At 41.0% G+C, this 17,927-nt stretch overlaps 1 protein-coding gene across 1 annotated transcript in view; it reads right to left on the bottom strand.

Moving 5' to 3' along the window:
- atp11b (ATPase phospholipid transporting 11B) overlaps positions 1-17,927 on the bottom strand; it is a 54,189-nt gene that overhangs the window by 25,904 nt on the left and 10,358 nt on the right. Inside the window, exons 4-21 of the mRNA XM_029430111.1 lie at positions 16,885-16,965; positions 16,367-16,474; positions 15,615-15,743; positions 11,983-12,086; positions 10,592-10,639; positions 10,102-10,166; positions 9,688-9,769; positions 9,443-9,593; positions 7,670-7,867; positions 7,250-7,408; positions 6,691-6,878; positions 4,402-4,470; positions 4,156-4,229; positions 3,914-4,017; positions 3,076-3,257; positions 1,034-1,237; positions 198-351; positions 17-119 (exon numbers count right to left, since the gene is read on the bottom strand). Coding sequence (XP_029285971.1) covers positions 17-119; positions 198-351; positions 1,034-1,237; positions 3,076-3,257; positions 3,914-4,017; positions 4,156-4,229; positions 4,402-4,470; positions 6,691-6,878; positions 7,250-7,408; positions 7,670-7,867; positions 9,443-9,593; positions 9,688-9,769; positions 10,102-10,166; positions 10,592-10,639; positions 11,983-12,086; positions 15,615-15,743; positions 16,367-16,474; positions 16,885-16,965 — 2,203 coding nt within the window. The remainder of the gene's footprint in view (positions 1-16; positions 120-197; positions 352-1,033; positions 1,238-3,075; positions 3,258-3,913; positions 4,018-4,155; positions 4,230-4,401; positions 4,471-6,690; positions 6,879-7,249; positions 7,409-7,669; positions 7,868-9,442; positions 9,594-9,687; positions 9,770-10,101; positions 10,167-10,591; positions 10,640-11,982; positions 12,087-15,614; positions 15,744-16,366; positions 16,475-16,884; positions 16,966-17,927) is intronic.

Here is a 17,927-nt window from a genome sequence, read left to right as displayed (position 1 = left end):
GTGTGTGTGTGTTTACCTATGCCGACGTGAGCTTCCTGTATCATACTGACATCATTGGCTCCATCCCCAATAGCTAGGGTGATGGGTTTCTCTGGGGAGGTTTTAAATAGACGCACCACCTGGATAGAACAAAGTAACATTGGCATCTGGACATGAGGGTAATGTATTTGGGTGTGCGGTGTGCAGAGGACTGGTACCTTAGCTTTCTGCAGTGGGGCCATGCGGCAACACAGCACAGCTGAGCAGTTTTTACACACTTCCATAAAGAGCTTCTCGTGTTCCCTCAACGCTAAAGACAGACTGGCCCCATCCACGACTAACCCGTGCTGTATGACATGGTCCTCCTTTATCCTGGAAAAAAGATGGAGAGAGAGTCAGAAAAGAACAGAATATGAGAACAGGATAAGGAGAAGAATTGTTGGTCCATTCACTTATTATCTTGTTTCGTTCAATACGCATTTGCCACAGAAAGATTTTACTTTTATATAACAAGTTCGTATTTTAAAGATTCATCACTAAGGAACACTTTTGAGCTCTGACATCCTCAGCCTTTTTTGTTGTAGTCCCCAAATATGGAATTTAAATATTTACGTCCAGTTCCCATTTGGGTCACAAGCATATGAAACAAACAGCACTTTAATCACTAAAGCAATGGCTGTCCCTTCCTACACACGACTTTTATCAAAGTAACCAAAGCAAGTCAGCCTGTTTCGATTTGTATGCTGCATCTTATGAAACTGCAGCATGTTCAGCCTGCCTACTTCTTTATTTCCCCACAGAAATATTTCCATTTCCAGAAACTGGCCTCTAGAAAACTGGACAGTATTACATTTTCTTTTGTAAATCATAAAAACATGAGAACAATTTTAAGGTCAAGACATCAGTTATACCCTGATGCAGACAGTATCAAATTAATGGTACCAAATTCAAACCAAACACTTAGCCTTATAGATAAAGAGCTTCATTGTTATCAGAATACATGGCTTCAAGATGCGTTTGAAGACACACTGTGTAACTTCACAAACACACTCACCTCCTGTCCAGTCTGCGGAGCTGTTCCGCACACTCGTTATCAGAGCGTTGTTGCAGGAGCTCCAAGATGTTCATGGTTCTGTGGAAGTGGCCACAGGACAGGCTGACACTGACCGCAGTCTCATGTTTGTCCCCTGTCAGCACCCATACTTTGATCCCTGCCAGCCGCAGAGCCTCGATGGTCTCCTGGACTTTGTCTTGGAGTCTGAAAGAGACAAGGGAGGGAAAGGATATAAACCATATACTCATGTTACTGTATACGCAAAGCTTCCAGTGATCCCTAAGTATAAGTGGCAAGAAGAAGATAGAAGAAAATGTAGTTTTGGACTTGTTGTGGGTGAGGCTGGCATTTAAACCTGGTGTTCTCTTGCTGTGGTTGTAATGTGGTCAAGCCACAGAGGCTTGTTAGTAAACTACAGTGCCCGTAATTCAATACCCCTATTTGGGGATTGGAAAGAGGCTCCTTTTATCGGACACATGCAGGTAAAGTTTGAAAGTATAGACAAACCTGCTTCAAAAGGGTTAGGGTTAACCCTTCAAAAAGTCATAGTTTGAACAGCAACACATGAAACTAGGAAGGTGAAATCTGGCTCAGAAAATTGGGCAGCACTGATTAAGAATATTTATCCTGCTTCTAACCACAGTTAACATTCCTAAAAGAGGTTAATAGACAATGAATATGATAATATTACCATGCCCGTCAGCGTTACACTATTCATATTAGACTCAAGAAAAGGGAACATTCTAGTCTCGTCTTCCATAATAGAGGAGATCCTTTGATTGTGACCATTTGTGCCTGAGGAGGAATTCATTCCAGATACAGAAACAGAGCAGTAGAGATAAACGGGAAGGGAGAAAAAAGAGGCTTATGTGAGGAGCAGATGGTGAGCTGATGCAAACACATATCAACATTCATTTCCAGAGAGGCTCAGGGGGGTGAAGCCTCTTTCTCCCCGTTGACTTTACTTTGTTTGTTGAAGATTCTCCCGCCCACTTCATCAGTTTAAAAAAATAATTTGTTTGATCATTTCTCCTCTGATGTCAAATTGTTTAACTTTAACGGTTATTTCCTGTAATTTAATAATCTTTACATAAGTTATGTATTCTTTACTTCTCTAGCTCCGAGCAACTCCCATCTTTGAGAGTATGGTCCAAAAAGGTGCATTCTTTAGTAACAGAACATTTCATAAGACCAATTATGTGGCTCAATTCACGTTCTTGCAGGTTTGTTTCCCCTCTTTGTTTAGCGCGTTAGCAAGTTAACTTTCGCAAATTAGCACTAAACACTAAGTGCAGCTGAGGCTGCTGGGAATGTAATTAGTTCTGCAGGTTTGGTCACAAACCAAAGTATTGGACAAATTTCATTTTTGAACTGACACCGGCACAAATTCAGGGGATCAACAAAGTTATTAAGATTTATCTTCTGCCTATTTTATATTGTACCAAAGCTCATGGCAATCATTCCAATAGCTGTCTTTTCAGAAAAACACAAATACATCAACCTGCTGGTGTCGTTAGTGGAAATGTCAGGACAACACCAAAGTCAGCAGGCTAGTCCTCTGGGGACCATGAATGAATTCATGACTATCCAGCCAATGGTTGTGGAGATATTTCAGTCTAGCACAAAGTGGAAGACCAACCTTCAGACAGACATCCATACAGCCATGCCGCTAGCGTGGCTTTAAATGCACAGGAGGCATTGAAACATCCATCTCGAGCCACATTGCATAGATTGCTGTTCAGGCCAACCATGCGCAAATAAAACATACGTTTTGTCCAAACAGTGACTATATGTTGTTTACTGACTGCCAGCGGCAACACATGATAAAACAAACAAACATGCGCGTTACATAATTTTACATCATACTGTATGTTGGATGTCATTGTAATTGGGCAGTTGAAGTGGCTTTTGTATAATGCAAGTAACAAGTTCCTACGTGTTCATAAACAGTTAATATACAATGTACATACACACCTACATGAGAACTGGTTTTCAGGAGGGACAACACCAATATATTCAAATGTATTTGTTAGTCTCCATACTTGTCTTCAACCGCCGTTGCTCCCAGAAGATGCAGGTCTCTCTCGATGTAGCTGAAGGCCTCCTGCAGTCTCTCGTCCCTCTGCTGCAGCGCGGTGCGGGCAGCGTTCAGATGCCTGTCCACATCAATGTACTCCTCTGGACTAAAGTGGCGACATGCCACAACCAAGGTCCGCAGACCTTTCTACAGTGGGGGGGAGGAGGATGGGTGATGGGTAGAGAAAAAACAGGAGACACGAGTCAGAATATAAGAATTGTGAAATGAACATAAAGAAAGGAAGAGAAAGATGTTTTGATGTAAATCGAGAAATACAAGTTTGTAAAGAGAGGAAAATGTGAGTAAGTCCAAAAGATGGGGATAGGAGAGGAAGAGAAGGGAAGCGGGCCGAATTGAGGCAGAGACAAAGAACAAAAAACAAATTATCAAAGCTTGGCTTTAAATCACGGAACCAGCCTGAGGGGTAGACGACCACAAATCAACCCATTCCAGAACACCGACTCCTGGGTACTGACGTCCGATGTGATGATGTGGGGGCCAGATATGTCTGTCTGTGTGTGTGTGTGTGTGTGTGTGTGTGTGTGTGTGTGTGTGTGTGTGTGTGTGTGTGTGTGTGTGTGTGTAAGAATTTACAGTCTAATAGGAGCACAGAGCAACAGAGCCAAAAGTAATCACTTCAACGTCGGGAAATGCCAGGCCTACACACATAGAGACAGAAGAGGCAGACCCCCTGTCCTCTATCCACTGAACAGATGTGTAGTATAACCGTAATAGTGCAAGCTGTCGGAGAACCTATTGAGACAACACATTTCAAAAAATGTGTAAAAAAAAATCATTCTCACCAAGGCAAACTCGTCAACGTGCAGTCTCGTCTTTTCTATCTCACCACTGGTAGTGAAAGGCAAGATGGCCGACTCTGCACCCTTGGAGAACAGCACTTTGCCTCCTTAAAAGTCAAGACAGCAAGAAGAAAGCGTAGCCTTGTTGTTTGTAATGTTTGAACATTAAATCAATGTTTCTTTTGTCAGGCGTTCATTGTTAGTTGCTGCGGTCAATATTACTGTGTAGTTTAAGGTGGAGTTACCTGAGGGAGTCTGCAGTATGACGCTCATCCTTCTGCGGTCAGCATCGAACTCTAACACATGCAGCCGTTTATATCTGAGAGAGCAAAGTGAGACACTCGTGTTAACCTCACGTTGGACTCAGGACAGAAGAGACAATTACTTTTTCACCTGTAGCTTACAAAACAGTTTTTCTGTCTGCAGTCTAGACGTGATGTTTTTATTGTATGGGTGTTTGTCGTTTAAGAGACGGACAGGGTTAGACTTACTTCTCTGACTTGCCAAATGTTTTGATCTCTATGGTATCTCCACTGCAGCGAGTGAAGGCCACTCCGATCCTGAGGAACCGAAAGACAGCAGTGAGAAGGTAATTGGGCTTTTATTAGAAAAACATCGGAACTTTTAGCTATAGAAGTCCACTCAGGCCACTCTTAGGACCATATCTTAACAACAAGTGCAACATGTTAGGTCTGTGAGGCTGTCTCCAATTGCACCTGCTATTTTGGTTCATGTATGTGCAGCAGCACAAAGTGCAACAGGTCTGGATGAGGTGGTACACTCAACCAGTGACATCACTGGTCTAATCGATCTGAAACAGCTGAGCCAATCACAGTGCAGCATGACAACAACAACGCTACAATAGGAACCGTGGGAAACCGCGGGAGCACAGCTTGTGCTGGCCGCCACTTGAATATTAATTAAGTTAATAATAATAATCTTCCTCAGGGTCATGGAGGGATGCTACAGTTTATGACATGTACTGTGGGGAAGATGTGGGACATCCTAAAGAAATACAGGTCAACAAAATGATGACCAAGACTCGATGACAAAAAAGGTGATGAAATCTGGTACCTTGTTGTGAAATGACGAAACACTTGAGCCACTTTATCTCACCAAGCAAATCATTTTTTGAACACCAGGATATAGTGCCAAGATATGTAATACCAATAAGTTTTGTGTAATCTGACCAATGGTGTCACATTTCAGGTAAATGGTGATGTAACTGATTAACTGAGCGTTACGAGTGATAATTGAGGTTAGGGTTCCAGCTGCGTCTCCTTTCGGTTTAAATCAAAACAGATGCTCCGTCTGTGGCCAAATGGAGCCTGAAGGCACTGGGTCATGGGTGCAGCCACTCCCTGCTCGACATAAGACAATTAGATGGTATAAAAACTACATTGGCCAGGATCACTGACTCCTGCATCATGAAGCCTGAAAGTTGACAATGCAGCTACACAGCCACATTTCTTAAATCGACAAATCTCCATTGTTTTCCTGCAGAACTGGAGGAGTATTGAAGCTACCTTTATCAAAATGCTAAAGTAGAATCCAGTCTCTTTCTATTAACGTTTTTTTCTCTGTTGCGTCAATTTCCACACAGACTTGCTTGAGGGTTTCCTACCACACCCCTGGACATTAAATTGTTGCCTGCTCTACGTTTCTGTGACAATAAAATGAACAACAAGCGAGTAAGTGCCACTTTCTATTTGGCCTGCAGTCCAGCCTCCAACAGTATTTTAATGTCCCTTAGCAGCTCACACAGTCAGAACAGGTAGTACAGCAAGAATAATTGAATATCATGTCAACGGCCAGGATTCATAATGGTGCAATGGTCAATGGTTGTATTATGACCAAAGCCCAAACCCTTCTCTTGGACCTACAGTAGCACTAAACAGACTGTAAAAACCACAAATAACTAATAGCTTTCATACGTTGTGTTTCCTTGCATCATTTGACACACAGACAATGAAGTAAAGACTGGAATGTGGAATGAGTTGGAACAATCACACACCCATGTGATCTGGTGAAACCACAAGCTCTTATGGAAGTACTATATATTGCCACAATACATATGAAGATGAGGTCAATTTTTCTCAAACACTTTTGCGGGATGCACCAACTGTGAAATTGTCGGCAGATACCAACGTTTAAGATAACAATTGGGCTGATAGCCGATAACCAATGTTTTTTGTTGTTATTTATTTGTTATTTTATTGTGCCAGGGAAACAAAGACATCTTCATTATAAAAAAAATTACTGAACAGGTTCAGCCCTTCATTACACTATCTGTGAATGAGCACACATTTATGTAACAACCTTTAATATAGCCTTTTTGTTATTATTAAAATAACTGCTTCAAAAGCCTTTTTAGAGTCCTATACAACTACCTATAGACGCAGAGCTGAACAGCTGCTCACTGAGCACATAGTGCCGGAGAATCGAGGCCATCATTTCGCCAATATCCGAGTGTGGACGCATTTCTGTCAACAATCTGTTCCACGCCTACAAAATAGTAGAAGTAGTAAAAGCAACTGTGGCCGGACAACATTCCAAAATGCCAGTACTACAACCAAAGGAATATAGCTGCTGCAAATTTTCTGTGTTTTCATTTGGACTGCTCCTAATTATGTGAGGCAAGTGCCAAATGGGTTTAACAGTGATGGTTGGTGGAAACAGGGGTGATCAAGGCTAGAGCACCTTTGCACAAAGCAGCTAGCTAAGCTGGCATTTCAACCTAGGACCCTTAATATACTGAAGAAGCTCTAATTTAATCTTACCTCTTTGTTGCCTCTACTAAAGCTTTCTCGTCCGGTGAAGAGGCGTAGTATTCCATGTTGTTGGAAGAGAAACCGTTTGCATGGGAGAATGGGTCTCCTCCCCCGACCACGCAGTCTGGCTGATCGTAGCTGATCTGAACCGTGTGACACAATGACACCGCCTTGAGAAATAACAATTCCTCGCCAATCTGGAAGCAAAGAGAACAGGGAGTGATGAGAGAGGAAGACACCCCATCAATTCTTATTCTACAGAGTGACACACTGTGTCATCGTCCACATAAGTGAGATGTGATTCAGAGTCACAGAGTCAGGTTGATTTTGGAAAAGAGCTTATGATGCACATACTGCATGTTTGCACATTGTATGCTGTTAACAACAATACATCGTATTGGCATTAGTGCAATTATCTACTGTTGATTACATGGATGGCCAACATTTGAAGTTCATTAAGTCATGTGCTATGGTGGTGCTTGTTTAATGACAGACATGGGGACAGCGTATATGTGCAGTATGTGTCTTCCAAAAGCAAATGAAAGTAATGCATGTATATGCGAGTTACCAGCTGAGGCGTAGAACCATCTGGAGAATCGTCAGTCATTCCCTCTGGTACCAGTTTGCCGTTAACTTCTCGGTACTTGGTTCCGTTAATTGAACACTCACGGAAATGCATCTCGTTTTCCGTTAGCGTACCCGTCTTATCTGTAAACACATACTCCACCTAGGAAACAGAAACACACAGATTTACACACACATTAGGTTGAGTATTATATATTTTGAGTATTAAAGCTGTGTCCCTTTCATCCCATTAGAATGTGTTGATTATGTACTTTAATACAAACACTTGAATGATATCCAAATAAGCATATTTACTGCAATACAATATTAAACAAACTACATAACATCTGGAAAATGTGTATTTAAGTGTATGTATCTTTACTCCCATGCTATATGTAAGTGTTCGTGCACTTTTATTGCATACCTGTCCCAGCTCCTCATTGAGGTCAGAGGTGTTGACCTGAGCTTTCTGGTCGGTCTCCTCGTGGTAAAGGTCTAAATCCCAGCCAATGAAAAAGGAGCCCAGGAATTTCTGCATCTCAACAGTAACGTAGAGCGAGATGGGGATGATGAAGTTATAGAGGACCAGAAACGCCAAGAAGTCTGAGATGAACTTCAAGATCTAAAGACGGAGGAGAGTAACTTTATTAGAATGAGACGCAGGAGGGAAACACAATGAGGACAAAAGTGAAACCGGGTAGGACGAGAAAGCTTTGGGTAACAAATAGCAACGGTTTGAATTGTAGTTGGAAGTAAGATGCAGAGTGGGTGAAAAAGAACAGGAAAAGCAACTAAGGAGGAGGAGGATGATGATGGGTACAAAACAGGAAAATAAGGGTGGTAAAGTAAAGCCTAAAAGTGCATATGTTGTCATCTGATTCATGTAAGATAACTAAGCTAACATTTGCCATGATTTATGACATGAAAAATACAGAAATGCTAAATCTAATGTAATTCTGTGAGTGGCGGATAAGATTAAGACTGCAAAATAAAATTGCTTAATACTAGGGCAGTACAATATGGAAAATAATATCTAAATGCTATTATTATGAGTGATATTGCAATATGATTCACAATATCATTATTGCATCCTTATTTGCATTCTTATTGAAAAACATATTAAAATGATTTCCCCAGGTCTGTAGAATACAATTGTTACATACGATTTGGATATTGCACTTTATTTCTCTCTCCATGTTGCAATCTATTTCAATTAACTTTGAGCTGTACTTCATACACATCTCAGCCACACACAGAATGATGGTTTGATCAATGATCAATCTAAATCAAAGCAGGCAGGGTAATTATTTACCATTACGGAGTTAATTACTTTATGTGACAAGAAAGGAGGGGGAGAGAGGACCAACGACAGAGTATCAGCAGCTATACAGAAGCCAGGTTAATGACATGTTACCTGAAATGGAGCTCTGCCTTACTTACTTAACAAAGTAAAGAAGTCAAACTACTAAAATCTTCATATTTTGGATGTCTAGGAACAGACAGGACATGCAACAAAAAATACTAAATCATTTGTGTTGGTAGTTATCCTTTTGTGACATTTTACAGTCTGTTGAAGGACAAAAAGATTCCCTGGAGGGAGGAGATCGCTGTGATGGGGAGACATGCAGTCATTGGTAAATGATATACACTAAAAAGGGTTGCTGGTATTCTTCCTCTGTAGAAAGTGTACTGGACTTTGAGTCCTCTCTGTCTCAATACATAGCGGCTGCTGTTCTCTCTGACTGATTAGTGTTGGCAGGTCGGCTGATAGGCCGGCAGATTGTCCCCATGAAAGGCACTTCCTCACTTAAGCCTCGTTACAAAATCTAAACACTGACACCGCCTTTCCAACACCTGTCTAGGACTGTGTGTGTGTGTGTGTGTGTGTGTGTGTGTGTGTGTGTGTGTGTGTGTGTGTGTGTGTGTGTGAAGATGTGGATTCAAGCGTGGGCTCATCTTTATATCATCACTAACTCTCCCTATTAACTTATATTGGCAGTAGAGAGAAAAGGCCCATTGTAATTTGGCAGGGAGATTAACGGTGGAGAAAAAAAAAAAAAAAGAGAGAAAGAGACAGAGGTGGAATGTTGACTAAAATCTCACCTGGTCTTATCTCTGGGGCTGATAGTCTGCACTACTTACAAAAAGAAAATCAATGAGAATGCATTCTTCCAAGGCCTGTACGAAGAAGACTTACCGGACTGCTGTTTCTCTCCTGTTCAGTCTTTTGGTTGTAGAAAGGCTCGTCCCATTTGTCCTCAGCCTGCCAGGCATACTTCAGGATGGTGCTGAGGACGGCCTCGAACAGCAAGATTCCCAGGTAGATGATTAGGAAGGTATTCATGGACCTGACACGGGAAAATATTTTCAAGTTGAACGTTACATTAGGAACATCCTAAAACACACATATTTTTGCTGACACAGAGAAAACAGAGTGCTCACTTCTCTACTGCAGAGCGTTTCTGGGACTTGCACTTATAGTTGAGCGCCATCTTGGACTCCATCCCAGTGTAAACCGCCACACCTGCAACAGCACAGTTAAAGGTATTATAAAATGCTTACAGTTTATATGAGACTATTAGTCTTCTAATCGACTTGCACATGAAGGTATGAGAACGTAAGACACCAAAATGATCCATGTGTTGCCGGTAGGTCATTGGCTTTGGTTCTCCATGCCACACAATACAGTACACACAGACAAAGTATTGAAGCATTGCTTTAAATGTCTTCAGTTGACATAAGACGTAATTTGTTATCGAGTTTGTGAGAAATAATTGACGCCGCGGCTTCCCTCTCAGGTGGAGGTTTTGCATCTGCAGGAGCTTTTCTTTTTTTATTCCAACTGTTTTGACTCACCAAAAATCTCTTTGGTATTTTTCAACCTGGCTCCTCGCAGCAGCAAATTCTCTGGACCCAGCGGTCTGACATAAAAGCAAACAACCACAACATGAATACTGAGAAAGATGGACGTGGCTTTATGATTTTGGCACAAACAAGACACAGTATGACTTTGATATAAACCCCAAACACTCAAAGTTCACAGTCTATGAGGCTCATACATCTTCTGTATTTGCAATTAATCATTTTAATTTATTTTCCTTTTGGTGGCATATCAGCCCCATTAAATATCTGCGATGGCTTAGTGTCTTTAGACCCGGAACTACTTTCCCATTTTATATTTGTCTGACGGCGTAACCTTGGTACCAGGTTACTAATGAGAAGGCCATGTATCCAATGCTCAAACCTTTTGGGGCTGTCCGTTCAGCAGTGTCTCCAGCTTGTCTAGCAACACATATAATTATTCTTTTAATTATTAGCCAACGCAGCTGGATAAATCTGGTCTCACCTGACTATCTCCTCTTCCTGCTGAGTCACTGTAATCCGACCGACAAACCTGGAAAACACCAATGGCATTTTAGTTGAGGGGTGAGAGAGAGACAGTAACTACGTTCACATGCACACAGGAAACCAGGCTGCTGGAAGAAATCATGTAAATGCAGGAAATAGAAAAATAAAAAAAGGCTTTTGCATGCACTTCAATAACGGGATTACAGTAAAATATGTGTTTATATGCGGCTGGTCAGCAATCATATTTCTCCCCTATCCTCTGACATATTTGAAATGCATTAGATTGATGCCTCTGCAGCCTGCACAGATTTTCTTTGGAGCATTTCGACTAACAGAGTACTTTGAATACGCTCTGGGGGGTGAACAGCTTTTCTAATGTGATAATGTGTCTGAATGTTAGCAAACTGACATACAGTATTTACACCTGTCGATTTCAGTTTCAGGTGGACTTTAAATTATTTTTCAAAATAAAGGATGCTGCATCCACAGCAGTACTTTCTCTATCTGGAGTTTACACTGCCGGGTTCCTCCAACAGAATACTAACAAGGTTTATCCTAATCAATTGACCCGATTAAGAATAACAGGTTAATATGATGTTAAAGAAATCAGAATGCTGCAGAACGCTGTATTGTATTGAAAACCTATTCTAGGTATATTGTACATATTTGTTACAGTATTTTATAGATCTTTATATCTTTTAAATATTTTTATTGTAATTTTATTTTATTTTATTTAAGTTTCTTGACTATTGTAGTACTTGGTGCAATACAATCAATATATTAATATAAAATAATACAAAGAAATAAGTCAAATTGCATTTATGTGAAAACCTACTTGGCAATAAACAATATTTAGATTATTATTCGGACAATAGCTGAGTTAGTTAGGTGCATTTAAATGCAGTGAGTGAGCGTTAAGAGAGGGAGACACTGAGCAGGAGAGGGGGAGGGGAGAAAACTGTCACCGAAACAAACTGCCTGATCTAAAAATACACGGATTGATCCTAAAGTAGCCAGCTGAGACAGACAGGGGGATGAGGGCTTGTTGAAGAGGCGATGAATCCATCTCACACCATCATCCATTTAATAACACATCTCTGGCGGGACATTTCTACCATGTATGAATTATAGTGGCTTTTAAAGTGGGTCCTAGATGCTTCTATTGGTCTTCGGGAATCCCAGAAAATCAAATGATTGAAAGTAATCATCCATACTTACAGTTGAACAGTTAAAAAGAAAAAGCTATAATAAAAATGCAAAACAAATCTTGGCTGCTAATGTTCTGATATGCAATTAGCTGGGAGTATGAATTGTTTACGGTTTGTGACTTCACACTGGACTTTTCATGCTCTCATCCTGAAGGTGCATGTACACACAGGTGTGGATTACCTGTACAGGTCAGCGTCCGGTTGTTGACACTCCACCACAGCCTCCAGAGCCTCCAGTTGGGACACCGACTGGCACACTGACGTCTCCGCCACAGAGTAATGAGTCTAAAAAACATACGCGACACACACACAGTTAAATGCTGATGAAAGAGAAACATTGTTTAAAATTGGACAAAGATACATTTTCAGGTTATAAGGAGACATTTTCATGTGAAATTGTGAGTGACTACATATACAGTTAGAAGAAAACGCTTTGTATTTATAAAACAACTGGTTCGGTTGGCTGCAGCTGCTCTGCAGAGGCGGAGGCTGCACCTCTTCACCTATTTAAGCAAATAGGAAAAAGTACTGAATGTTTGAGAAACGCATGGAAGAGCAACATGGCAGTGCAACTTCTGAAAAGTATGTACTCCTATGAAAAGTCCCAGAGTGAGATGCATACAGCCCATCAGGTGTCATAAAGATATGATCAGCAGCCTTAATTAGGTCACATTGTTACCTTCACTACTATCAAGGGAAACATTCTTAAATGCATGCCGGTTTCATTTCATTTATTTATTTCTAAGGACAACACACAATAATTAACATTCCTCTAAAGGTTCCAGTGTAAGCCAGCGAGCTCATTTTCAACTGCGGACTTTAAGCGAGAGGTTTTGAAACCAGTTAGGTCAGGCGACTGTTCAAATTTAAAGACAACAAGACACCATAAAGACAGCAACAAAAAACAAGCATGCTCTGCACTGTCTGGAGAGTTGCAGAGCAACAGGAAGCAGCAAAACATTGGTACAGTGACACATCAGCAATGTCAACTATGCAGTACATGTAGCCATGCAAGAAATTAAACCCTCTGGAAAGGCAGCAAAAAGCAATAGGACACAAATAAACATGTTGACTCTATTTGGGACCACTTTTAGCTTTATAACCCTCTGACCTTCCTAAATACCCAATATATTCTGACCCTGCACAAAAAAGCTGAGCTCTTATTTCCAAACTTGAACCTGAACCTGAAAACTATAGCTACAGTATTTTGGCAGGCTGGGTTCAAGCAGTCCTAAAGGAGAAGAAAGTGAAATAGGTGTGCTGCTGCAGTATGACTGTACTATTCAGTACAGCATACAAACAGCTGCAGCTGACAATTTATAAAGATATCAAAAGGTGCAAAGATTGTGCAGAAACACTTTTCTAGGCAAACACTAAACACCCACTGTACTGTATAAATAAAGTGAAACAGAAGCAGCAGCATCTCGTTAGAGAAGCAACATAACCTCTGGCAAGATTGTGGGTGTGAGGGAGAGGGACAGGGTGAGGAGAGGAGAGTGTCGTAGTACATTTCTTCCAGTGAGTGCTTTGCCTTGTAATATAAATAATACAGTACAGTATTATAAAGGGTAATCAATGGACTCAATATCAAGCTAATGTTAGAAGTAGACAGTTTGCATATGACCAGGGCTGCAACACATGTAAAAAAAAAAAAAAAAAAGGAAACCTGGTAAGCCTCAGACTTAATGGAGTCGTGGACGAGCACATGTAAGCAGCCTGGGACCTCCAAGCGCCAGAACTACATGTAAGCATGGCCAAATATAGTGAAACCCCAAAAGAGCCCCAAAGATATTTGTGTCAGAACAAAGTCTGACCAAAAGGGGGAAGGATCATCCAACATGCGATACCTTTATAAAAAAAGTGATGACAGAATGTTTATAAGAAACTGAGGGGGGGGACAAAGTCCGTCGGATTTTCCACCAATGAGGGCAGGGTATGTTGGCTATAAAATACAAGCACAAATCAGTCTATCCTCAGTCTGGTACCATCACCTCACTTAGGTTTAACGCTTTTCTTTGAATAGACTATCGCATCGGATTCTAATTGTCTCCAGTGAAGTCTTTTTTAACCTGCTAAGAATTCAATAACTGTACTGAAGTTAAGGTGTTTGTGAGGAGGTCCAGACTCTACTCTTGGCAGGCTCGCCTCCAGAGAGATCTTCTGACGGTGACACTATTGAGGCCAATCCGGCCGTTGAAGTTGGAGACTCGCCCACAATGGTCGATCCGACCGGGAAGGAGTTCTGGCGCGTGATAACTTGTATACCAATACATAAAGCCAATGAGCTGCGCCTCATCAGGAAAAAACAACTCAGATGTGCTAGAAATAAGCACAGTCTCTTACACCAACAGCTAAAAACCCGGGTGGAAAAGGTGAAGCAAGATAGGAACCTCCTTGACAAAACGCTTGCAGAAAACCCTAGACATAATTGACAGCTACCAACGCCTGCGTGGAATAGGCCTACGCTTCAGAACCTCTGGCTCAGCCACAATGAACTTTGGACTCTCTGACATAACTACCTTTTAGACAAAGCCCCCACACCCAACCAAAATTGGACGAAGAAGTTGCACCCATGGAAGCTTCCCAGAAGAGGAATTCACCAGGACACAATGTCTGCCAGGTTTCTTAACACTTGAAGCAGTTTTCATCCTCATCCTCATGCTTGCTGTTGTATGAGGAGACGAGTATTTCTTGTCTTTTGGCGGCGGCACGTGGGGGTGGTGTGTGATTGGCAAAGTCACAAAAGGGAGAAATGTCATAGTACATTTCTTCCAGTGAGTGCTTTGCCTTGTAATATAAATAATACAGTACAGTATAATAAAGGCTAATCAATGTATTCAATATCAAGCTAATGTTAGAAGTAGACAGTTTGCATATGACCAGGGCTGCAACACATGTAAAAAAAAAAAAAAAGGAACCCTGATAAGCCTCAGACTTAATGGAGTCGTGGACGAGCACATGTAAGCAGCCTGGGACCTCCAAGCGCCAGAACTACATGTAAGCATGGCCAAATATAGTGAAACCCCAAAAGAGCCCCAAATATATCTGTGTCAGTGATGAAAGTGATGACATAATGTTTGTAAGAAAATGAGGGGAGTTCTTTTGGAACACGTTTGACTTTTTTAACCTGCTAGGACTCCAATAGCTACTCAACTGTGCTGAAGTTAAGGTGTTGGTGAGGAGGGCCAGACTCTACTTCTGGCCCAGAATTGGACTTCTCTCCTCCGACAAGAGGAGAGGAACTATATTATGATATCCAAGTCATTTGAATTTCCAAGATATGCATATACCTGGCATACACACAAGCTGGCATTAGTCATGTGACAGACTCCCAGACTCTTATTTTCTGACCAATCAAACCCCATCACCCCAAAAATCTGCAAACTATTTCCATTCAACAGCTTTTAAATGAGTTCCAATGATGCAGTGCCTCAGAGCACACAGCTACACATCTTAAAAGGTACCCTGTGGGTTTAAGACCACTAGTAGCACAACCACAACAACTATGTATTTATGAGTGGTATTAGTTTGCACGCACACTCAACCATGTTCGCAACATGATTCACATCCTGCGGTTGATTTCACACGACTGATCGACAGTTGGTGGCAGTAACTACAGAAACATTTTTATAAATGTGTTACGGCGCAAGAAATGTACTCAACAGTTTGTCAGTACTTAAGGACAACATTTCAGCATCTGTAAAGTGGAGCAGTTGGCCAATCTTGTTCACTCACTAAAATGGCTGTTCGCACCGCAATTATTTGTAATAGTCTGTTAAATGTTTTCACACCAACACACGCACGCAAACAGACCTTAAGGTTGGTTTCTCCATCGAGGCTGGCTGTGGTGATGTGACAGGTGCCATCTGCACGCTCAGACGACAGCAACGCCAGGTCGGCTGGGAATGTCTCATCTTTAGCCACACGAACAATGTCCCCCACCTGGACAGACAGGCAGAAGAAGAAAAACACAAACACACCAAAGTTTTATCCCTTTTAGTTTCTGTGACAAGTGATTTACAGATTTACTTAAATAGATATAAAAACAAAAAGTGCCACCTCAACAGTGGCAGGAGAGGTAACAGCAAGACTTATTCATGGTAATTGTAGGCTGTAAATATGGAAACAGCTCAAACATAGGGTACTATGATACTATATATATCAACCAGGCCAACATGGATTATGTATAGAGATGAAACAAACAAAACAGACTCATGTCACTGCAACAAATGCATCATTCACAGAACGTTTCCATCGCATTTGTGTTGAACACCCAGTTTTCTTCAAACTAAACAGTTCTGTTTTCCTTGACAACATACACCTATATGTCCTGACCTATACAGACTAGCTCTACGGAAACACCACGAGCACCAGAAATTTAACAGCAAAACTTAAAGTTATTTACTACTATTGGCTATGAACTTCAAAAAAGCTACTTTTAGATACTTTTAAGTGCAAGTTTTACAAGAGGTAATTTACCTGCTCTTAAACAAAGAGTAAAGCTTTGAACTTAAATAACTGGTAAATAATACATTTACTTTAGGGTTAAGTTTTTGCCATCTTACCCTGATGTTCTTGGATCTTGTCTGGACCAGACTTCCACTGCGAACCACAAACACTGGAGCCCCATTCACCTCGTTGTCCGCCTTGTGTCTCAGCCAATCCTCGTAGCCCTGATGAAGAAATGTGTTGAATAACTGAGCACATGCAGCAACTGAAAGGAATATAGCATTATTGATCAACAGTGGGGATGCAGTGCTGGCACAGCTAGTCACGATCGACTGGATTGACCATTATTCCAAACAAGCTTTTTTTTTTTATATCAACTAGTTAGTAAATAAAGCATTGCGGAACAACTACAGCGTTTCACATTTTAACATATTTAACATTGTGGCTGATGAAATTCACAGGAATTGTTTAAGTTTTTTTTATCAATTTGAATTCAACTGAATACTAAACTAAGTTGAAACACATTGGATACCATAGACAAAGACTCTAACTTGTATTGATACTGCATGTATGTTAGTTCCCCATTATCAGCCCAACAAAGAGGAAGCTGTCAATCATATGCTTGTGTTCTCACCTGTTTTATGGCAGTAACTGTGATCACAAAGAAGAGAGGCAGGCCGCTGGTGACTGGGGAAGTTGGGGTGTCTATCATTAACTGGAAAGACAAATATAGAGGTGGGTTTGCTGATATTTCAATAGATTGGAAGTGCACAACAGAGACTCAGTACAAGTGGGTGTGTCCTGTCAGAGAGAAAAGCAAGCAAACTAGAAAGACAACAGAGAGAAGTAGTGGCTGATGTGTCAAACAGGAAACCTCTATAACTTCCCTCCTTTCATCAAAGGTTAACCGTCAGTTCAGAACAAAAAAGAAACATTTACTGGAGCAGACACGTCTCAGCTTTCCCAATCTCACATGAATCATTGACGAGCCATTAGTTTAGAAAGTTTGGGCATCGTTCCCTGCAAATGTTTAAACCAATCTTCCTTTTAGTACTATTTTACTTTTAAATCATTCATTCACAAACACATTTTCAATTATTATTTTTTGCCATTTTTGCCTTAATTGGTTAGCGTGAGATGAAAAGAAGGGAGAGGCAGAGAGTGAGGCGGATATGGACTTTGCGGTTATATGGTGCTACTCGGCCATCAGAACACCCCGTAGTAGACTGGCTTATAATAGTTTAGAGAAGCACAGAACGGGGAAGCACATTGATATGTAGCATAATGAACTCATAACTACATATCATTGTGCAACCCTGTGCTGCACAATGACAATAAATGATCCTTGAATGTCATCGTAGAGTTTCTGTCATTACTTACTGGATCATATTTAAACATTGTGTTGCTTAACATAACCAGAGTAACCAAGATAACCAAGAGTGTAGTTAGTGGTGAGAACTGCATCTACTTCCTGGTAGTTGACAAAGAATATGAGCCAATATGAATATTTTCCACATTCATTGGCTTTAAGATCTACATATATTGTACAGCAACTATAGACATATGAAAGTCTATCTCTTAAAGGGAAACTACAACCATTACATTCTGCTGGATCCCTGCATCCCAGCATTACCGTCTTGCGGTTGTATGCGTCTGCATTATGGCCAAAAACTTGTT

The sequence above is a fragment of the Cottoperca gobio genome, chromosome 4, assembly GCF_900634415.1.
Source record: "Cottoperca gobio chromosome 4, fCotGob3.1, whole genome shotgun sequence".
Classification (NCBI taxonomy): domain Eukaryota; kingdom Metazoa; phylum Chordata; class Actinopteri; order Perciformes; family Bovichtidae; genus Cottoperca; species Cottoperca gobio.
The sequence above is the reverse complement of the archived record's forward strand: the minus strand, read 5'-3'. Positions and strand labels throughout refer to the sequence as shown.